Source organism: Nymphaea colorata, chromosome 3 (genome assembly GCF_008831285.2).
Source record: "Nymphaea colorata isolate Beijing-Zhang1983 chromosome 3, ASM883128v2, whole genome shotgun sequence".
NCBI classification, from domain to species: Eukaryota; Viridiplantae; Streptophyta; class Magnoliopsida; order Nymphaeales; family Nymphaeaceae; genus Nymphaea; species Nymphaea colorata.
This window is the reverse complement of record NC_045140.1, coordinates 28024405-28046443: the sequence shown is the minus strand read 5'-3', so window position 1 is coordinate 28046443 and position 22039 is coordinate 28024405. Positions and strand designations below refer to the sequence as shown.

Sequence of the window (22039 nt, the reverse complement as noted above, 5' to 3'; positions counted from 1 at the left end):
ATAACTTAGGAGAAGGTTTTTGAATCTTAATTTGCATCTTTAAAATGACGTGAACTACTCAATCGTAATGAACAAAATATCACCAAATCTTGTTTCCTCTTTGTCTTTATATTCTTGTTTTTTTTTTTTTTCTGAGCCTTTGTTGCACCTTAACTACTTTTGTTTCGTTCTTACAAAAGTGAAAAAGGAATGAAAAACTGAATTATTTTTTATTTTTTTCATAACAAACAAAATTTATTTTTATCACGCACTTGATCCCAAACTTGTGAGAAGGCAATTCTTGAACCTTTTTCGTTAACCTGAAAGACAGTGACATGGATTTAATAAAAAGGAAATTCTAAAGTGCGAAAGTGTCTTTAATTATCACTAAGATTATGTATGTTTCCCGTAAAATCGATGACGCATTTGGCCGATCATTCGATCTACTCAGCGTCATGTAAGGCGGCCTCAGTCTGCCAAATCAGAGTTTCGAAATCGTGCCAATGACGATGCCTCGGCTCTCCCGCCTTTTTCCTCCTCCGCCATGGCGGCAGACCTTGCGCTGTTGCGGCGGAAGGGGATTCCGGTCGAAGGCAGCGCTGGATGCCCTAGCAAAGGCCTCTGCAGAGAGCCTCGTCCTTTACAACTACCCATCCTTCGCCGGGGCCTTCGGTTCCCTCTTCGCCCGCCTCTATCACTCCCACCTCTGTCGCCCTCTCCTCATCCTCCCGTTCTCTTCCGTTCATCCCTTCAGGTTCGCTAGCTGGCTCCTTCTCCTTTGCTCTCTGGTTTCCCTTTCTTTGTTCTTTCTGTTTGTATTCCTGTTCTATCAATTGGCGCATTTCTCGTTTATATTGGACAAAGTTAGTCGGAGTTACTTTCTTATGTAGTTAGTCAACGAGTTTTGGGATCCTTGGAAGGTTCTTAGTGTTCGGGCAAACGGTACTGTTATAGGTTGAGTTTGTCTTTTTAAAACGAAATCTGCATCGGTTTAATTGATTCGAGCTTCTTAATAGATTCATCCAAGAAAGAAATCAGAAAATCAATGGTATGTTTGGAATCCGTTATCCTTTTCCTGAATGGATGATGCATTTCTTTGTCTATTTATGAACAATTTCAGACGAAGTGGATCTAGAATTTCTTGTGGAATTCATGGACGGAACTATGTGATGCACTTCCTCGCCCATGTTGTACAGGTTGGATCTAGCTAGTCCAAATCCTTGCTAGTTCTAACGACATAACCTTTTGAATTGTAAATTACTTATAATTTATAAAGTAGATATTGGTAGAATGAAAGTAGGATTATCATTGTCACAAGGCGTGTATGATTTGTCAACCTGATTGATTACAACAAGTTGGTGCCGATGTTCGCTTGAGACTGATATAGTGGGTGTTCTCAAACACGGTTGTGGCATGCTGCAACTTAACTATGTAAATGCGTGCAATGCTATAGCGGTCAAGCATATCTTCATATATTAAAATTAGCTGCATCTCAGCATGTCATAACTTTGGCATATGACAGCTTTTTTTTTTTCCCATTTTCCAGAAGTCGCACATCAAACATTTACTATATTTGATCTCTTTTAGGGCTGTAGACTTCAAAATTGAAGGACTTAAGACTTGTTACCTTATTGATTTTGTTGGGCCTGATCACTTCCCCCACCAACTTTCACAATTAATAGACCAGTAAGTCGTTCTACTTTTGCTTTTAAAATCTCTGGTTCTACTCTGTGTATCCCTTTTTCTGCGCCTGAAAGTTCATATTAATGTTATTGTAACTGCTTAGAAGGATTTTCTGAAGATCATGTTGGAGAAATGTAGCAATTTTTTGGACTCTTGTAGTCCAGCAGCTATCTATTAACTGTGGTAGATAAGAAGAAGAACTTTCTAGTTTCTACTTCAACTTCTTTTATAATATTTCAGATAATTTCCCTTTTGATTGCAGAACATTTGGCATTGTTTCCATCACTGATTTCAAGATCCACTGTTTTAGGTATTTCTGAAAAATCATAGTTGTTTCTTAATTGTCATTTAGATTAACCTGTTAGTAATCTGATGCTAATTATTGATGTATACCTATCTCATGGTCGTATCTTAGTGAGTTAGTTCTTAATTTCCAAAATTCTCGTGCCTTTGGTGTTGGATGGCATCTTTGCATCTTTGTTTCAATTGTCAAAAGAAAAAGAACAGAAGTCAGGAACCCAGTAAACACCTGTCTTTATATTCGGCTCCTGTTTCAATTTTTGTGCATCCACTTCAAGTTCAAGATGCAGCTTTTTGTACATAAGTTTGTAAAAATTTGTGATTTCTATCTATCCTTAATACCTTATCAATGGTACATATTCTCTTAACATGTTTATGCTCATCAAGGATTGATGTTTTCTGTTTTCTGGGTGAGGCTTGCTGTAACATTAAGGACTAACAGCAGTTTGCATATGGGAAATCCTTCATCTGTGTCAGGGTTGTGGTCATTGATCATCATAAATCTGCTCTGTTGAAGGTGGATCCTGGTGAAGATTGCCCAAGAAACCTACATTTACATCTAGATACCAACAAGAGCAGTGCAGTTGCGGCATATGACTACTTCACTCAGCAGCTCAACACAGAGAATTCAGCAGAGGTAAGGCTTATACTTGCACAAATCTATAATCAGTTGCCTTTCTTATGTAACATTGAGCATTAACAGTGATCTGTTCCATTCATGAAGCAGCAGGAGAAAATGTGCTTGATTAATGGCGAAGATGCTGCTCGTATTTTGATGCTTATCAAGTACATTGAAGATGCTAATCTTCGTAAATGGGAGCTACCAGACATCCGTGCATTCAATATCGGAATCAGACCAATGTTTGCAAAGTTAAATTGTGTTACTAATCCTTACATATTTGATCAGGTCAGGACTTCTCTGTGAAGTTGCAGTCAGAAATTCTATGGTGCCTTTTTGTTTCTATGCCTTCTTCCATCCTGATTTTTGACCAATTGAGCTATTAGTATCAAATTGTACATTACAGAGAAAAAATATTAAAAAGTTGGAGCATATAACTCAGGGCATTCAGTTGGCATCTGACAGAATTTTGCAAGGAAGAAGGAGTTCCCAATTTTTTGTTTTTTAAAGAAAACTGTGCTAAGAACTTAGCAACATTGCTTGAAGCTTCTCTACCTGAGATGACAGTGTAACATCTTGGTCTAAGCTCACATTTTTTACCACTTTTGCTTTGGCTGAATACTTTGTGCATAAACTGTCATGTACTATTGTTGCTGCCTCTCAATTGGTAAATATGGGACCAACCATGGTACTGGATGCTGAACTAGGTGGATTGGTATTTTTTAAGAATGATGGGTTTTTAATATGAACATAGATTTTGAAGAATTTTCATGTAAGGTGAAGGGTTAAGTGGGAAAAGGAACTCCCTACCAAAATTTCTATGTCGCTGATCCAATAATTCACGGAGGGGAAAGAGAGAGAGAGAGAGAGAGACATGCACATGCATAACGTCTTTGCTATTATGCCTTTTATTCTCCTCTGTTGCTGTGTTTCGTCCTTTCTGCAATTCTGATGAAATGAACACTTTCTACAGTTATTAAAATTGAATCCTGCTGATTTAATTGCAAAGGGAAGTTCAATAATCAAATCTCGTCAGGATGCTGCGAAAAAATTGTTGGGGAAGCCTTTCAAGATTCGGTTAGGAAAGGGATTCTATGGCAACTGCTTGGTACCATATGTTCCATTATACTAATTATTCTGGTGACTCTATATTGTCATTCTCTTGAGTTTCTGATCAATAGAATCTGAAAAGCTTATTGTTAACTGTGATATATCATGCTCATAGTATGAGTAACCTTTCTTCAAAATTCGAAGTGTTGATACCTCTTTGCAGAGCAACACTATTATTGAAAATGAGGTATCATTAAATGGTCGATGTGGCTTTCTCGATGTGCAAAATCAGCTCATATATTTATTAGTTCATCACACAAATATTTGATTTTGGTAATTATGCTTGAAGATGTTTTAATTTATTTTGGCACATACTAGCCAGATCAGGGTGTAAGAAAGTGATGCTTCTGGCTACTGGACTCTTGCCAACTAGGGTGCAATAAGATACATTGAAAACTTGGAATTCTTAGCATTCAATAGCTTTGGGAAATTGTTGTTTTTTTCAAAAAAAAAAAAAAATTAAAAAAAAGAAGAGTAGCTTTACAAGTATGAAAACAAAGTTGATGTGAAGTCACTTTCACAAATGTACTAAAATAAATACTTCTATGTTTTGACTTTTCATGGGTTGACATTTACATTAAGGCCATATTTTTGGTCATTTAGTCAATGAATATTTATATTGTCCACTCGCAAGCAAGCAAAATAGTCGAAGGATTAAATTCTGCAATGTGCCAAGAGAGACATCTATGAAGCCTCACCATGTTTGTGCTTTTCATGCATTTGGAAAGAGGATCTTTTGTATCTTCATAATACTTTTGGTTTTGGTAATGTACCAGACCAGCCCCTACAGGGGTATTGTACTTCAAAGAATCTGATAATAGCCTTCTTATAGTCTACTAGGGGTGAATGGAAGAAATTTTTCTTCATTATTATGGCACTGTCCTTTTTTGTTATAGATCCATGCTGCATATTTGAACTGAATATACTGTGTAGATGTGACATTTCACAATTTCCAGGATGCTAATCCCTCTGTTTTACCCCTAGTGGTATAAATGCACAAACTGCTAACTGTACCTTGGATGTGGATTATGTGACTTACATAATCATTCTTAAGTAAACATTTGAACTTGTTATAGTTGTTAATAGAATTGATTAATCCTGTATGAGTTATGTCTGACAGGATAATTTTATCTGTTGTTTGTTCATTTTGTCTACTTTTTAGTGCATATACATATCAGACTTGGATTACAAATAGCCTACCACTAGCTTTTCCGAGTTCATAACCTGAGGTTTTCTTTTGTTGCTTTAATGAATTTAGGGTATAAGAGCAGATGGAAATTCCAACTTAGCTGATGAAATTGGTAAAGAACTTAGCATAAGGAGCGCTGCAGCTGGTTTGAGGTACCTATTCTGGTTTACAATGTTATATTGTTAATCTTTGATTTAATCTGTAAGGTCACTGGCTATGTTATACTATTGTGTCAAGTGAAAGTGTCGTAGAAAATGAAAAGAACACAAAATGATGGGAACTAAAAAATGTGAAATATGGAATTGAGGAAAGCATGTTGAAATAATTTTTTTTGTTAGTTAATATTCTCTTATATTTAATTTTTAAGGCTTTCAATCATCATGCGTAGGGAAAAAATGTGAATGCTTCTCCTGGATGAAGGCGAGAAAAGGAGTAGGTAGGCACAAGAAGTAGAGAATAGACACAGAAATGCTCAGTTACAGTATGGAATGTCAAAGACTTGTTAGGTTTCCTTTTGTTTCTTTTCCTGTATTCTCATAGCTCAATGAACATGAGTATCTCAGACTCTCAGGGACGTTCTGATTGCCATTCCTGCCTTTTCTGTTTCTTCCAAATGTAGAAAATTTTTAGTTTACTATTTCGCTGCTTTTACTCTTTTATTTCATTTTATATTTTTGTTCATTCTGTGTTATTTGATTATGCTATTCGTATAGAGAAGACTGGTGATTTACCGTTCTTTTGGAATTAAAGAAATTTTTTTACATCTTTATTTTTTTTACTTATTAATTTTATTTATACAATTGCTCTCTGTTGCAAATACATGGTGATGATGGGCAGGCCCATAGGTGCAGTTGTGTATATGCAACGAGGAATTCTGAAGATGTGCTTGAGGAGTACTGACAGTAAGGCAGATACTTCTGAAATTGCAAAGGTATGGAAACCTCTGGGCAACACGCTTTCTTGTGATAAGTGCTTTTGCTTGATCATTTTGTGTTTCTTGACCTTTGAATGCATTTATAGGCTTATGGCGGTGGAGGCAACTCTTTTTCAAGTTCATTTACTATAAAAATGGATGAATACAACAAGTGGGTTTCGTGATTTTCCCAAATGGACAGATGGAGATCAGCACAGGTTATATGTCTTTATTTGAGCTTCTGCCTTCGTTGGTGAAGTTTTCTTGTAGGCACATATTGTTCATTTTTGGACAAAGATTGAGCCAGCTTCATCATGTCAATTCAGAGGTTCTTTCACATGTTATGTTTTCTCCTATTCTTTTTGCTTGTTCATATAGTTTTTCATATATTCTGTTGTTGAGAATCTAGACGTCAACGTCAAGATTGTTTACAGCAAATCTGTTCTCTGGAGAATTTTTAGGATCTGCCTTTGATATTGAACGGGCAAAGTGGCAAAGATATTCTTGAAGTTGATTGAACATTGACTGGATCTTCTAAAACGCTTTTTGGTACATCTCCTTTGGCAGTGCTAAGAAGTCATACGCACATTTTCTACGAATGGAAAGTATGTGTGTGTGAGATCTCGTGTAAGTGTGATAATATGGCTACCAGTGTGGCTACTTATTTTCTCGGTATTCTGCAAATGAAATGTTTTCATCCCGTATTAACATTGGAACTGTCTCCAACTGTCTCCATGTCTGAACCAGGAGGAACCGACAGAGTATTGCAGCCTTCGGGGTAACTGACTGGGCAACCTACCTCTTGAGGAGCTTACAGATTTGCCAGTGTTGCTGAGGAATCTGCTAGAACACACCAAGTGCAAGAAGAAACAGCAGCCCTGGGACTGCAAGCAAGTGCGCATGCAGATCCACACAGTAATTGTCTACCATCTTTTTCAGTTAAGGTAAATGTGTAACTAGATCAATTACGAGGAGGTGTAGGCTCGAACACTATTCTTGTATATGGAACTAATAGCTGCACAGCTGTCTATCTCTCTTCCCAAAGTCCTTGCTTTCCTCTTGTTTAAGTGTGAAGCCCCTATTACGAAGCATCCGTCTTTGAAGGATAAACCACCAATTTGTGCTGCAGAAATAGGACTCTCCTTTACCGCAGCTCTTCAATGCAGAAAAAGAGAAAGAAAAACTAAAACACCGCTCTAGTTCCTGATTGCTGTCTCTCCCTCTTTCGCTGGACAGAATGAAAGACAACAGAGAAAAGGAAAAGAAACCTTACCTCCTTTCACCTTTAAACACATGGCTTGACGTGTGTCACCTGGTTCTGTTTTCAAGCATATTTTTGCCTCCTCTACATAACCTGTTGGACTCGGCAATGGTAACTGGTAAAAGTACTGCATGATTTTGATAATATGGAAAGGTTAGTTCACTGTCGTCCTTTAGCTTGATCATTGACCGGTTCATTTCCATATTCAGGTGTCTCGTTGATTTATTCAGATTCCATATTCACCTTCTCACCACAGGGAAGAGGGGAATAGGTGGGAGGGGTATATGGAAATGTCAAGTTGAAGACTCTGGATGAAGTCACAACTCTAAAATTCTATCGTCTCACTTTCCTAATGATATTTGCCTGGCAAGGCTTGAGAGTGGAAGCTCAGCCTCAATTCAAACGCAAAAGGGATGAACCTGATATTTTTGTCTTTTTGCGAAGAATATAGATATCCCGTAGAACCTGTAAAAAACATCAAAAAGGTGGTGACATGACATGAAGGACCCTGCATCGCTGCCCTTTCAAAATCTTGTTCAGAAATTTTCTTGCGTCTCTAGGATCGGTTGATTGTTTGGATTGGCTTCATGTAATAATCCAAATCACGTACTACGTTCACTCTGCACCTTTGACTGCTCTACTCTCTGTAAAAAATGAAAGAACCGTCAGAAAGAGGCAGTGTATCCTATTTGTCAACGCTTTCCATATTAAAACGTACATTCAGCTTAAGTTGCTGGTTGTGGGGAGGCTTTCATCCCTGCTAAACCTCTCTGCTAATAAAATTGCGCCCATTTGGTCCTCCGGTGGACGTGATTTTATTTGACATATCGTCTCGAATGCACGGTATTTGGAAACAATGGAGGTCGCGTTACTCCCTTCGAACTTCATCTTACTATGAGTCTGCTAAGCTTCCCAGACTCCAGTCACCACTCCGAAAGGCCTTCCGACTTTTCCTGTTGCATTTATTTCTGATACTGCATTATTGAGATGGTGCCTCGGTAGTTTTAATTGCAGTAAAACATCTTACGAAATCTTCTCCAAACTTTGGCCCTAGACGCCACATTGGAAGAGGTGTTGAGTCTCTTCGCTGGCTGTTATGGCAGATAATACATTGGCTGGGAAGAACCCATCCTAGCCTCTTTAGTCACTCATGGTTTCAAATTCAGCTTTGAAGCAATGAAATATCAGCTAAGTTTTGAACCAATATGATCCCACTAAGAGGTGACTAACTAAATGAGTGCTTTAATTGGAAAGGAAGATATTTTGTGCGGGTGTTCTGGCAGGACGTTGATATAATGCAGACTTGGTTACTAAGTTGCAAATGGGTGGGATGTGTGAAGAGATTCGTCTTTTTGGTAGCACCTTATCTGGTTGCAAACTAATTTCTAAAACCAAATGGCTTTCCTAATTTCAACGAACTTGATGAGTAACGCAGCAGCAATGCAGCCATTTAATTTTCAATAACCTCACATGCTTCGTCCTTTCATGAGAAGGGGAAGGTGAATGAAATCTCAGACGACCGTATAAAATAGGTCGCTTAGCAATAAGGGAGGGAGCAACAGTGGTGCCAGCTACTTCGCGCACCCTGCATCAGGTGCTGCAGAGAGTATGTAGTTGCACTTATGCCCCACGTCTTCATGTACCTTAAAAGTTTACAAACGCAGCAAATTCGTGCACACCGCAGATGATTTAGAAAGAGTAATCGCAGACTCATGGTAATTAGATTTAAAGGGTTCGTAGAGGGTACACGATGCATAAACCATAATTTAGTTTCCCCTCTTTCACATGTGAAGTGAAGATAGTTATGTAAATGAATCAGGTCTGGATCATCTAAATACACAGCAAACCAAATTTGGTTGAATTGGAACCTCAAAAAAAACCAAAATCCCCAGAAGACACACCCTACCCATTTACATCCCGAGAGAAAATCTTTCTCAACCGTCCATTTGATTAACAACCAGTTGTTAGAATTTCCCATCACTTACACATTCACGAAGGATGCTTCTCCAAGCCCAGAAAAATGGAAAAGAAGGCTTGTCCTCAAATTTACAGGCCTTAAGGTCATAACAGTAGCAAAAGGTGGACGAGTTCTTTCAACTTAAGTTCTACTGCCACCCAAAATAAGTCCTTAAAATGATTCATGATTCGTCATGACTCGATCATCTCACACCATACCACCAAAATCTCCACATGAACATACACCATTTCGAAATTGATGAAGGCGTTTCCCGTCCCGGACAATGATCTCTCTTTGGGTTATGATTGAGAAGGTCTTAATAACACTATGGCAATCGCGACACATGCGAATATTCTTGATAATGCGAATTGAAGCGCCATCCTGGACATTGATCAGACCAAAAGCAACAGCCAGCAGTTCACTGTGGTAAGTAGCAACACACTCTTTCGTACAGTTCTCTTGATCTACAAACCTCTGTTCGTCCTCCTCATCCTCAGCTATTTCTGCATTCTTCTCTGCAATGTATCCCATTTCTTTGGATTTTTTGAGCAAATTCTCTAGGTATTCATGTATATATACAGTCTGGGGAAGTGATCGGTCATTAGCTCTGAAGGAATACACTACACCTTTAATGCTAATCCAGCTCCAGTCCTGCAGCTTCACTATCTTCTCTTCCTTCATAATCTTCCGAACCCGTGATAAATCTTTCCATCTTTCTGCTTGAAGATATGTATTTAACAGCATGAAGTATATTTCTGTATCTTTTGGCTTCAGTTCCAGTAATCTCTCAGCAGCAACGAAACCTAAGTCCATATTCCCATGGCTTCTGCATCCAGCAAGCAGGATGGACCAAATAAACTCGTTTGGCTCAATTTCCATTTCCCTGACGAATGTAGAAGCCTTATCTAGCTCCCCAATTCGAACAAACATATCTATAACACAAGCATAATGATCCATCACGGGATTAATCCCATATTCTCTCTTCATCATATCAAAGTATTTAAGGCAATCATCTACTAAACCAGCGTGGCTGCAGGCAGAAAGAACACCAACAAAGGTGACCTTGTTTGGTCTAACACCAGCCAACCTCATCTCTTCAAATAGGTGCAAAGCCTCATGGCATCTGCCATGTTGAGCAAAGCCCGTGATCATCGATGTCCAAGAGATCAAAGTTCTTGTTGGCATTTCAACAAATGCTCTGCTAGCTTTCTCAATGCTTCCGCACTTCGAGTACATGTTAACCACTGCACTTCCAACTACAACATCCGTTATGAAACCAGTTTTAATAGTTTGAGCGTGAATCTGCTCCCCTTGTTCTAAGCCTACCAGCTTGCTGCACACAGAAATCACACTTGAGAAGGTAAACAGGTCAGGGTTGGTTGTCGATCTATTCATCTTCTGGAAAATTCTCAAAGCCTGAAGACCACTATGGTGAGCAGAAAGATCATTGCCCATCCGGTCCATCATCTGGGCATGACCTGCGATTAATTTATTCCATGTAATTAGGCTCATTTCATCCATATTATCTAATAATTTATGTGAATCCTCAATCTCTCCATTCTTCAGATACATGTACATAATTGAATTTCTAACTGGCGCATTGGTCTCTAAACCAATTTTGATGATAAAACCATGTAATTGCTTCCCTACATCCAGTGCTTGCATGACACAGCACGCACCCAGCACACTGGTCAGAGTGAACTCATTAGGTTCCACGCCCTCTGTTAACATTTCTCCAAATAGTTGAAGACCCATTTCTGGTTCACCATTGTCATCAACAGCTGAGATGATTGTGGTCCATGAGATCACATTCTTCTCCGGCATCCTTTGAAAAACCTGCAGCCCAGATTTAATGCATCCAGTCTTGGAATAGAAACTACAGAGTGCATTTGCTACACTAATATCATCTTCAATCCCATATTTTACACTAAAACCGTGTATTTGTCTTCCGAAATTCACATCATTTAGCGAAAAGCAAGCACTCAGGACAGTTCCTAACGTATAGTTTGTAGGATAAGCGCCCGATTCCAGCATCTCGCAGTACACGCGAGCTGTGGACATGGGCTGGGAATTGTGAGTATAGCCAGTCATCAAGGCAGTCCACGTAACAACATTACGTTGAGGCATATTGTCAAACATCCTGCGCGCGTATTCCATGCGACCACATTTTGCATAAACATTGATCATGAAAGTTGAAAGAAACAGATTCTCGTGAATCCCTGTCTTAATCATGCGAGCTTGGAGAGCCTGGGCTTCAAACACGGACTTCCTCGCCAGACACTCTTGCAACAATGGAACGTAAACACCTGATTCTAATTCTTTGCCTTCCACCAACAAAGAGAATGCCTCTCTAAACTCTAGCCGTTGGGGAAATGAAGTCTTCTGAATTGGACTAACCATTGCAGAACCTTTCTTATAATGCGCACCCTGCATCTGGACTAAACAAAAAAATTGGGCTAGAATTCACTCTTTGAAAGGCATGTATATGCAAAAAAGCCGAAAAGTACAGCTGTACCCTGGAACTAATGCAACCAAATGAGAAGAAGGGAGCTACCTTTTCGGCAGGAATGAAACTGGATTGCATAGTTTGGAATTCATGCTCAACTATGGAAGTGTTCACTAAAGAGATAGCGGCAGCAGGAGATGGCAGGGAGGCCATAGAGAGAGAGAGAGAGACAGAGAGACAGAGTAAGGAGGTGCCTCGTAGGAGGTCGCTGAGGTCGCGCTCTCTCTCTCTCTCTCTCTAATCCTTCTCTCTCTCTCTCTCGCGGTAAGCTTGAAATTTGAGGCCACAAAACGTCTGCGCTGGAGAGGGGAGAGAAGCCCCCCTATCCAGCGACCGTTCGACCAACGTCCTCAGTTCTTGGCGAGAAAGAAATTACAGGACGGGCCTCGCTAATGTTCTCTCTACAGAAAGCTGCCCTTTCTTTTTTGGTTATTGCAATTAACCACATCAAATGTACATTTGTTTAAGCTCATCGTCCGCCGTTCACTAACCTAAGACCTTATTTTAGATTCTTTCTCGTCCCATTGGAGAAAGCTTCGTCGTCACAGTGAAAGGAAAAAAAAAGTGATCGACTCATTTTGACTTTCACTGATTGGCATTTGGAATTATTATAGAACAAGAGAATATTAAAACATATTTATTTTCTTTTTGGGCCCTCTTAGAATTACTCAGCTGGAGTTTATGCTTATCAACGTTCTTCTACTTATAATGTTATTTGAAAAAATAACTGACAATTTAAAGGATCCGTTTACCATTTATTTAAACACATAACTTTTAAAGGGTCCATTTACAGTTTATTTATATCCGTAGCTTTAAAATTTTTTCTTCCCTACAGGGAAGAAAAATCTAAGTTTGGAATGTTTGTACTTCAGGAGAGATGCCAAATTATAAATATAGCCACATTGGTATACTTAAACCCGTTAGGAGTGTACAGGACACATACGACAGTTCTTAGGTATTCCAAAAGTCATGTTTTATTTGTTAAAAACCTTGTCTTATTTAGGAAATTTCAATTTTACAGAAACGTGCACAAGTTTTGATGGAACAACGAAAGATGATGCTCAAATTTCTAGTTATTGCATTTAATTGCTTAATTTGCAAAGGCACTTCTCATGTTATGCTTTAATATGTGGAGGCATCAGGCATGTTCCCACCACCTTTTTACAAATGAGCATTTTAGCAATTTAACAGGGTGAAATTTTATCTAACTTCCACTTTTGCAGTCATAGCAGAGGAGTCTTCCATCAGGGGTATTTTAGTCCTTTTACACTAAATATATAATCTGCAGTGTTAAATTACACGTAACGTGTGGTTAAATGAAAGAAATTTAATCTTAAGCATTTTTAATATCACCAGTGCGTTTGTAAAAAGTTGCTTCTTAAGAGCTTTGGAACGGCTGCTTCAAAATATCACACCGCAGCGACAGCATTTCTCAATTTGACGGTGTGTTAGGCCATATTTGATTGTCTATCTTCACTGTATTAAAACCAATCAAACACGTAGTGAAGTAGTTTTTACTTCTCTCATCATTGTACTAGTGAACAAGTCTGGACTTCTTTCACCAAATTACAGTTTTTATACTTGAAATCAGCGTGGAGTTAGTCTCTCACGACTCGTTCACCCAAATTTAGAATACGGTTACACCAAAGGAGCACTCTATTTTCCAACCCAGAGATACATCACGAGGAAAATGGAATTATCCAATGGCACCATTTCATCAATAGTTTACCACCTTTTGGCAGATCATAGCAAACTCCCTCTCTATCTCCCTCAACCGAGGGACATGGTGTAGCTTGTTGGGCAAGGGGCACGAGATAAGAGACACATCTCCTGTTTGATTCTGACGGGCACTGTTTTTTCCTTGTAGCATTTAGATAGAGCAGAGGAAGAATTCTCTCTCTATATCTACCTCAATCTCAACCATCACCGCCCCCCACCTCTCTCTCTCTCTCTCTCTCTCATGTAAGTTGCAGTTGGAACCAATAAAAGGACACTAAATAATCCAACGAGATACATTGATATTTGGGCTTTGGTACGCAACCAACAGCATCGTTGCTCCAAAGAAAGTTCAGTTGCTTTTACAAATATGCCTGTAGATCAAGTTGCCTCCCCGTACAACTTTCCGCATCAACAGGACTCGAAACCCTCACACCAAGAGCACCTTTTCATCCTGCTGCACATGAAATTAACAACAAATCAGAACGAATAAAAGCATGGAAATGCAGGAAATAATCAAGAGGAGCCCATGCATGGCACTGTATAGACGGTTGCTTCAGTTATGAAAAATGACCATGCTGCCAAAAAAATGGTTTCTAAGTGAGAAACTGTTTGTAGTAAATTTCAGAATAAGGACGCAATGCTAGACCAAGCTATTGTAGAGCGGCTCAAACATGGTCAGTTACTGTGGAGTCCCTCTCCATAGTTCATTTCTTTCGCAGGCTATTAGTTATATTTCCCAGGGGCCAGGGTAGTTCATTAATATGAATGTGATTCCCACTACATCCTCAGGCCACAATCGACATTCAGATCTCACGACTCATCCTCATACACCTGAGAAGTTTGCTACGTTACAAGTGATTTGTCTCAGATCTTCCCTTTAAGACCTGAATTATACACTTCATTTCCCAAAAAAAATAAATTATATATATATATATATATATATCCAGATAAAAAATTAAACGGTAGTCCCTAGATATGGTAAAACACAAAGTAATTGCTGAATACATTGGGATCTCATTCCAGAAGGATCCACATACCTAGCGTAATTAGGCTGTCATCAGTTCTTATACTTCATTGTTTCCTTTTCAAATCCAATTGTAGGGAATTGCTTTGCATACTCCTCAACATCATAGCGGAGCTTCTGAATCTCTGATTGGAAATGTGCACTTGTCTGGATAGTGTTCAAAAAGTCCTTCAACTTTGTTCCTACATAGAAAACCATAGTAAGCAAACGTGTGATAAGCAACTCCCCTCACACAAAAGAACAAATTTAAGAATCAAACTGTTGTATCAAAACTGTAGAAGCTTGCAACTTTAAGAGGACAAAGTGGCTGTGGCACAGCGAGGGGAAAATGATCGTACACGACATCAGTAGAATAACCCAGATTAAGTTTGAAATTGTTGTTCTCACAAGTACCCATTGTTTGGCAGGTAAAACATGGCCAGTACACCAGTATGACAACAAAAGAGGGAAAGCATATTCTTTTTTGCGAGGAGTACCATTAACCAACGGAAACAAGAAAACATGGCAGAAAAACAATTCAAAATGCAGTGTGCAAGGCTTTCCAGTCATTATCCGCAAACAAACAGAAGCATTTATTACTATTGCAGTCACTTATTGAACTTCTGAAGCATTGAAAAGAAAAACAGCATAACTGAACTTGTGACAAGAGAATTCAAATAAGTGTCACTTTGACTGTCAAAGTTCTATCACCACCTAAGGCTGGATGAAATTTCTAATGAAACTATGGAAGAGGTTTTGCACTAATGCACCTTGTCCACATAAATGCAACATCAGCCAATCATTCAATTCATATTTTAGGTAACAAAAATATTAGAAGGATATATAAGCTGCAAACCTTTTGTTTCCGCCTTGATCTTTAGAGCTAGTGAGACTGCAGCATCAAAAAAGTCTGCTACTTTAGCAAAATCCTCCTCAGTGAAACCTCTGGATGTCAGGGCCGGTGTTCCTGCTCATAGGATCAGATATATGTTAAAAAGTCAGATAACCAAAGAAGAGATCAATCTACAGTCTTATTCTTACCCATCCTGATGCCACCAGGGACCATGGCAGAAACATCACCAGGAACTGTGTTCTTGTTGGCTGCAATATGAACTAGTTCCATCACCTTTTCAACTCTAGAACCATCAATCCCCTGCAAACCAAGGAAAAGATCCTTAAGTTCTTCAAAATTGAAGCAGTTTGTACATTTCCTTCAAATAAGTAGATATCGTGGTGCGAGTCTTAAAGTTCTACTTACATTGTGAATATAACCTGTATGATCAATCAAAAGCTTGGAAACATACAAGGTCTAGCAGTAGAATTATGTTCTAAATGTAAACATATAATTATTGATTATACATTTCACGTTACATCAGGTTTCAGCTGAAATTTAAAGGTGAAGACTGGTAATTATGTTCTAGGTATAAATATTCCAGTGACCTATAAAATTTTAGATCAAGTTTCAACTGGAACTTAAAAGAGCAACAAGTTGTTGGGCTGTTAAAACTTAAAAGGAACCATGAAATTATTTCTCCAACCTATAAGATACAACTGCAATAGCACTTCAGCACCTGTCAACTATTCATTTAAAAAAAGAATCTTTCCAATGTCTTCATTGGATGTTTATCTTTGTCCTGCATTTAGTAGAGCTTTTTATCCTTTAACTTGACTGACATAGTTAAATCAAATTTTACCATTGCAAGATACACTCTATAGGTCCAAAAAATTGCATAATGAATACACTATTTGTAAAATTAACATATATGAGCATTAGCTAGCACCCATGTTGAAATTTGAAAATTGTCAGGTAAACAGAGAACTTAGTAACATGCTAGAAAAAGCTCCATAACTAAAATAGCATTTGTAAGAAGAGTATTAGACTGCCGTACGGCCCGTACCTTATTTTTCAGATTCACCAAGACAAGGTGGTTTTCAGTTCCTCCAGAGACAAGCTCATAACCTTTGTTTTGTAAGCACTGCAAAGGAAATAATTAATAAAATTGAAAATCTCCCCAGCCAAAGAGTCTTAGATTCCACAATGACATAAAATAGAAAAGGAAAAAAACATTACATACTAAGTTGAAGTTTCAATTAAGTAGCAGGAAACACAATTGCATACATCATACCTCAGCAAATTTTGAGCAATTACTGAGCACTTGTTCCTGGTAGGCTTTGTATTCAGGAGTGGTAGCCTGTGTTTCAAACAATAAGGAAGTGATGAGACAGCATTTGTCCATGCAGGAATAAACCAAATGCCTTGTTGAATAATAGATCTTCAGTTTAATATTTTTCATATCAGAAAATGATGAGATGCACTACATATAATTTTTTCCAAACATTGGACTGTCAAAGCATAGCAACAAATACCATTCTCAGGTTTTTATTGGTGAAGTTTTTCTTGGGTATTTTTTGGCAAAGTTGTTTTTCTTGGGAAAATCTCAGAGTTTCTTAAAAAAAAAAATGTCAGGTAAAGATACAAGAAATGAAAAATTAATAAGAAGACATAAAAAAACATTTAGTTAAAATTATAAAGCAATAAGTATTGTATTGCATTTAGGAGGTCACTTTAAATACCTAAAACAAGAGGAAATAAAACAATGAAACAAAAAGATTGAGGTATTTTCCCTTTTTTAGTTAATATCATGATATATTCCAAAACATCGTAATATTTGTGGTTATGTGTCAAAGAAACTTTTAGTTATATTAATGTATTACCAAGAATACAATACTGAAAATAAAGTGAAGACTCCAGTACTAAAAATAGTTTATTATTGTCAGTCAAACTACCACACATGCAATTCAACTTGTTATACTCAGATGGTACCGCTAAGTTCCCAATTATAAGAATTCTTATAAAGGATAAGGGAATCCAACATCCACAAGCTTCATCAACCTAAGACCATTTGATCAGGACAACGCAACTTAAGCAGCTATTTGGAGATTCGTACCCACTTTGGGTACGGATACGGCGACACGGGTATGTGGACCTTATTGAAGTACCCCATGTGACTTAGGGTATAGCAAAAAATGATATACGGCAGGGAATACAAGTATGTTTCCAAATTCTAGAACATATCTAATTTTTTTTTTAAAAAAAAAAAGAATGTGCAACCTTATTTCTATAAGCTGCTTAAGGAAATGAAGCTTCACACTAAGGAATTGTGCACACCTGTTTGAGGGCAACTGCTAGGCCAGTAATAGTATGATTATGTGGGCCACCTTGAAGCCCAGGAAAGACTGCTGCATTAATTTTCTCCTCAAAATCATACAACACCTTCATGAAGGATAGAGAATAAGATTTACATGATATAAGTAGACTCTAAAGGACAATTCACATAAGGGCCAAAAAAACTTGAAACTAAGCCAAAAGGTAGGGAAATAGTTGTATCATTTACCTCTTGTCCTTGTTTGTTGACCTCTTTAACCCCCTTCCGGAAAAAGATCATGGCACCACGAGGCCCACGGAGTGACTTGTGTGTTGTTGTGGTCACAATATCTGCATAATCAAAAGGAGATGGAATAACACCTGCAGCAACCAGACCACTAATGTGTGCCATGTCAGCCAAGAGAATGGCCTTTTGCTTGTCACAGACCTGCAGAAATTAATGAATAAACACATTTTAAAAATTTTTGAGGATAATATGCTGAAGAAGTTAGGAATGAAGAATGACTATATTGACAAAGAACTAAAAACAGGAAAGAATACCCTTACCTTGCGAATCCGTGCATAATCATAAAGGCGTGCATAGGCACTTGCACCAGCAACTATAAGTTTTGGCCTAAAGAGAGCTGCACTTTTTTCTAGCTGCAAAATGCAAAAGTTTGATGTGACTCTGATATTCCATACTTAACAAGTATTAGTTTGCAATATCCAGAGAATAGTCAATGAGCCAGCTAAAACAGGAAAACGATTAGCACTATAACTATAATTTTTAGCTTCTAAAGAAGAATCTGAATCAGGTACCTGGTCATAATCAATATAGCCAGTACTCTCATCCAACCGATAGGGCATTGTCTCAAAAAATATGGAGACAGCAGATATCTTCTTTGTGTCAGTCTGGACAAATAACAAACACATTAATATGAAACATAAATCATGATAGGGTTCACAAATAATTCAACCACACATATGCTTCCAGCCTTCTTTTGAATGTTCAAGAAGAAACTAAATAACTGAAACTTGAATACTGTGCTGAGGCATTCTACATTGTAATGCCACAATAATGCACTGTCCAATTTTATCTGCATTCAAGGGATAAAGGACAAATGGCTAGGGGAAAATCCATGCTTTTACTTACTGCAACCAAGTTAGTGACATTATTCTATACCATAATCACCTTTTATCTTAAAACTCAGGATGTCCTATGTTTTGGAGTTGACTAACATGTAACATGAAGATTTACACATTGGATGCACTCGCCCGATAAAGTAAAGATTTTTCCATAGCAAGGCATTCCCTGTAGAGCACTAAAGAGGTTCTTTTCTCCAAGTAAATAAACTTGAGCGAAAGCTCATACGACTTCCCAATACCACCAGTTAAACCATATAACAGTTGCCGAAGAAAAACATAAATAATTCAGGACATGGATTCATCATCCAAAGATAGGATAAAGCAAGATGCTAAAATGAGAACTACTTTTGAAGAGCAGATGACAAACTAAGTAACAGGGTGGATAAAGCATTATGATGGCAATATCTTCTTGAGAAAATCGCATCTGGATAAATAAGCTCTTCAGGTGCTTCAGTACCCAATTTAAGCATAATTATTTTCCGACTTTGATTGGTCATTATCTACTTGCCACATCATTTTTCCTTTATCTATAGAAAAAGATTACAGTTATTTTAAGACACAGAACTACACATTAGGAAAGTCAAGAACAGTAGATCAATATGACTTGAGGGAAGAGACCAGTACTTCTAGAGGCATTGCAAATATCTTAAAGCAGCATTCAAGACATGCACACTCTAGAATTTACAGAAACATGCTTCAGATCTAATAGCTAACACAATCCAGTCTCAAGAAGTAAGCATTTGATGTATTATATGATGTTGAGGACAAAATTTGAGATTCAATCCACTACACAGGATTTACAGTGGAAGTGGAAGGCACATAAAGTTTGAAAAACCTAAGCACCTGGTAACCATGTGAAAGATGTCCACCATGAGGAAGATCAAGTGCCATAATCCTGTCATGGGCTTTAAGCACAGCAGTGTAGACTTGAAAGTTTGAAGGAGATCCAGACAAAGGCTGCACATTTACTGGAAAATATAGAAGAACAACATCAAAATAAAGTAAATTAGTCAATTCAAGATTGTCTAATACTGCTCACAAAAAGATAGGGAACAAGACATTAAGAACCGATTGAGAACTATTTACTACTTTGAATTGAAAATCTTCAGGAATACCTCAGTAGAATTGGAAGAAACTAAAAAACACCAAAGAAGTTTTAGTCCGGACATGAACACATTGCTTATAAGCATACTATATATGAACTTAAGCTTGCAAAAGATAAAGAATAATTTCATAGGCCCTAAAAGAGGAAGACAAGACAGAATCCTTCAATTTCTTTTTATGTACGAATTTTTAGATGCATCTTTACATTTCACAAACAATCACACACCATGCTTCAACAGCTTCCAGATGACTTGAACCGACTAGGTTGTCTTAGATGAAGCAAACTGTGGTGCTGCATAGAAGGTTTAGTTGAGAATGCTAAAGAGAAAAAAGGAGGAGGAACCAGAGGACCCACCTCCCCACTTCTTGGGATCCAACCGAAATGCTTCTAGTGCACGCTTTTGACATAGAGATTCTGCCATATCAATATACCTACAGGCAGAAAATATGCAAAATATCACAACCATTATAAAAGCATAATATTCTCTTTAAATACAGGAAAATTCAATAGATTTTATTAGAGCACATAAAATAGAAAAAAGACTGAAGTAAATACAAGTTTTTGGAACCTATCCCGTAACAAAGCTGTTGAAAAATAGTAAGATTTTTCAGGCTTACTCATTTCCACCATAATAACGTGCACCAGGATAGCCTTCACTGTATTTGTTAGTCATAATAGATCCAACTGCTTGCATGACTGACACAGAAGTGAAATTCTCAGACGGAATAAGTTCAAGACCCTGAATAGACAGTCAACATGAAGGATATCAATTGCCAATCACAAAGTACTATCCTTCATAATATATAATCATCAGTTAACAGATCAAACTAAATGTGTGCCAAAGTTGCATCTGAAGAAAAATCAGAAAAAAGAAGAAGACAGGCAAATAGCATTGACCTGTCTAAAGTAAACTTTTTCTCACATCAAGTGCATCTGATCATCTCAAACGTGAAACCAGTGTCCTAAAATAGGTTCCTATAAAAATTTTAAGGTGACATCTAACAAACATTCTGCGGCCATGAGTTCATAACATAGCATCACAGTTTTAAGAACAATATAGCAGGAAAGGATCTGAAGAAGATGCTTCCAACAATTCTACTCTCTGTGGTTTAGTTTTTTGGAGAAAAAGAGAGTGAGATATCTGATACTAGTAGCCTCAAGTTTGTCCCAAATCCGCAGCAAGATGCAATTTCTTGCTGCCTATTAAATCAAATACGATCATTATTATCTACGTCCGTTCACCACCAGGGGGACAGAGATACCAACCATACAGGTACGGTATACCAGACCAGTAAAAGTAGCTAGCCTAATAAATGGTGAATAAATCAGACTTCGCCTCATCACGGTTGGCAGATTGAAGAAGCCGAAAATTAAATGTACGAGTCTCGAAGAATTCAATAGCTCCTAACACATTGCAATTTAACAACCAAAAAAAAAAAAAACGAAAACGAATTGAATAAGCAGCACATCATGAAAATCGAAGGCCTAGTCACCTTCCATTGCCTCGCTTTCTCCAGCTCGATAATATCTGCGATCTCCGGATCCACCACCTCAAGTGGAGCATTAAGTTGCTTTGGCCACTGGTATTCAATTCCCGAAAAGAACGAAAATAAATTGTTAACGATTTCAATTCAGCAACCCAAAAAACAAAACTTCCCATAGACGACTCGACTTTCATGAATCAACAAGCAGCGTATAGAGAACATGATTAACTCAAAATTAGACCATCAAGCTCTAAGTAATCTCGAAAATCGCCTAAAAAGAAAAAAAGAAAATCTTACCGTAACACCAGGTTTCTCCTTCTCGCACACAGCCTCGTTGGGAAGAGATGACTGCAACAAACAGGCATAGCCAACCGACAACGTAAGTAATCCACTACACAAACATTTACCGTCATTAAACATGAGAAACCCAGAGTAAGAAAAGATAATCGTGAACGAGGATCTTTATGACACTAGAAATGAGTGAATCTACAAGTGGAGACTTCTGATCAAAGCTCGGGATGGTAGTCATAAAGCAAACCGAAATTTCATACGTAAAAAACATGCACCAATTCCCTCCACTAGTTATACAAAGAGAAAGAGAGAGCAACGGGTACCAAATTAAGATGGCATAGGTGGTATACTAGAGTCTAGAAAGGAAGAGGATACCATATAGTAAACGGCGCCTCCGTTAACGGGTTGTCGGCAGGACCTAGCCGACGTAGAGAGCCTCCGCAGAGCAGCCATTGCCATCGCCATTCCCTCTCTCCCTCTCTCTCTTCTTCTCTCTCTCTCTCTCTCTCTCTCTCTCTATGTATACTGTTTCTATCGATTCTGAGATTTCATGGCGGGCGTTGGTGGGAAAATAAAGGAGAAAAAGACAAACAGAGGTAAGTGTGGCTCCCTCTAAATTCTGAAAACCA

General features: G+C 38.0%; 3 protein-coding genes across 14 annotated transcripts; 1 reads left to right on the top strand and 2 right to left on the bottom strand.

Annotated features, from left to right (window-relative positions):
* Nucleotides 1–406: 406 nt before the first annotated feature.
* LOC116251651 (uncharacterized) lies at nt 407–6821 on the top strand. 10 transcript variants are annotated; one of them, XM_050077188.1, is made up of 11 exons: nt 407–733; nt 1567–1665; nt 1925–1972; nt 2440–2599; nt 2693–2869; nt 3555–3689; nt 4950–5032; nt 5718–5811; nt 5901–6011; nt 6361–6420; nt 6541–6821. In XM_050077188.1, the coding sequence occupies exons 1-9, from the start codon at nt 483–485 to the stop codon at nt 5976–5978; spliced, it is 1125 nt and encodes a 374-aa protein (XP_049933145.1). In that variant the 5' UTR covers nt 407–482; the 3' UTR covers nt 5979–6011; nt 6361–6420; nt 6541–6821. The 10 variants fall into 10 exon arrangements, with proteins under 10 accessions (XP_049933145.1, XP_049933144.1, XP_049933146.1 ...); XM_050077187.1 differs by having other exon boundaries at nt 2690–2869; XM_050077189.1 differs by having other exon boundaries at nt 2687–2869; nt 3591–3689.
* Nucleotides 6822–8805: 1984 nt separating this feature from the next.
* LOC116249559 (pentatricopeptide repeat-containing protein At3g24000, mitochondrial-like) lies at nt 8806–11833 on the bottom strand. 2 transcript variants are annotated; one of them, XM_031622686.2, is made up of 2 exons: nt 11566–11833; nt 8806–11449 (listed from the first exon to the last, which is right to left on the bottom strand). In XM_031622686.2, the coding sequence occupies exon 2, from the start codon at nt 11442–11444 to the stop codon at nt 9219–9221; it is 2226 nt and encodes a 741-aa protein (XP_031478546.1). In that variant the 5' UTR covers nt 11445–11449; nt 11566–11833; the 3' UTR covers nt 8806–9218. The 2 variants fall into 2 exon arrangements, with proteins under 2 accessions (XP_031478546.1, XP_031478545.1); XM_031622685.2 differs by having other exon boundaries at nt 8806–11444.
* Nucleotides 11834–13515: 1682 nt separating this feature from the next.
* LOC116251110 (serine hydroxymethyltransferase, mitochondrial) lies at nt 13516–22017 on the bottom strand. Of its 2 annotated transcripts, none has more exons than XM_031625188.2 (16): nt 21786–22017; nt 21417–21467; nt 21129–21215; nt 20253–20374; nt 19990–20066; nt 19374–19498; nt 18204–18296; nt 17952–18044; nt 17635–17832; nt 17409–17513; nt 16366–16431; nt 16138–16215; nt 15281–15392; nt 15096–15206; nt 14274–14442; nt 13516–13690 (listed from the first exon to the last, which is right to left on the bottom strand). In XM_031625188.2, exons 1-15 carry the CDS (start codon nt 21873–21875, stop codon nt 14294–14296), a joined length of 1557 nt encoding a protein of 518 aa, XP_031481048.1. In that variant the 5' UTR covers nt 21876–22017; the 3' UTR covers nt 13516–13690; nt 14274–14293. The 2 variants fall into 2 exon arrangements, with proteins under 2 accessions (XP_031481048.1, XP_031481047.1); XM_031625187.2 differs by having other exon boundaries at nt 13516–13687; nt 21786–22016.
* Nucleotides 22018–22039: the final 22 nt, after the last annotated feature.

Coding starts and splice junctions, on each gene's coding strand:
- LOC116251651 (XM_050077185.1), top strand. CDS start 483: ATGACGATGCCTCGGCTCTCCCGCCTTTTTCCTCCTCCGCCATGGCGG. Junction 2,870..3,554: donor ATCCTTACATATTTGATCAG/GTCAGGACTTCT, acceptor CACTTTCTACAG/TTATTAAAATTGAATCCTGC. Junction 5,812..5,900: donor ATACTTCTGAAATTGCAAAG/GTATGGAAACCT, acceptor ATGCATTTATAG/GCTTATGGCGGTGGAGGCAA.
- LOC116249559 (XM_031622685.2), bottom strand. CDS start 11,670: ATGGCCTCCCTGCCATCTCCTGCTGCCGCTATCTCTTTAGTGAACACT. Junction 11,445..11,565: donor GTTTCATTCCTGCCGAAAAG/GTAGCTCCCTTC, acceptor TGTTTAGTCCAG/ATGCAGGGTGCGCATTATAA.
- LOC116251110 (XM_031625188.2), bottom strand. CDS start 21,875: ATGGCGATGGCAATGGCTGCTCTGCGGAGGCTCTCTACGTCGGCTAGG. Junction 18,045..18,203: donor GCTATATTGATTATGACCAG/GTACCTGATTCA, acceptor TGCATTTTGCAG/CTAGAAAAAAGTGCAGCTCT. Junction 15,207..15,280: donor CCCTGGTGGCATCAGGATGG/GTAAGAATAAGA, acceptor TCCTATGAGCAG/GAACACCGGCCCTGACATCC.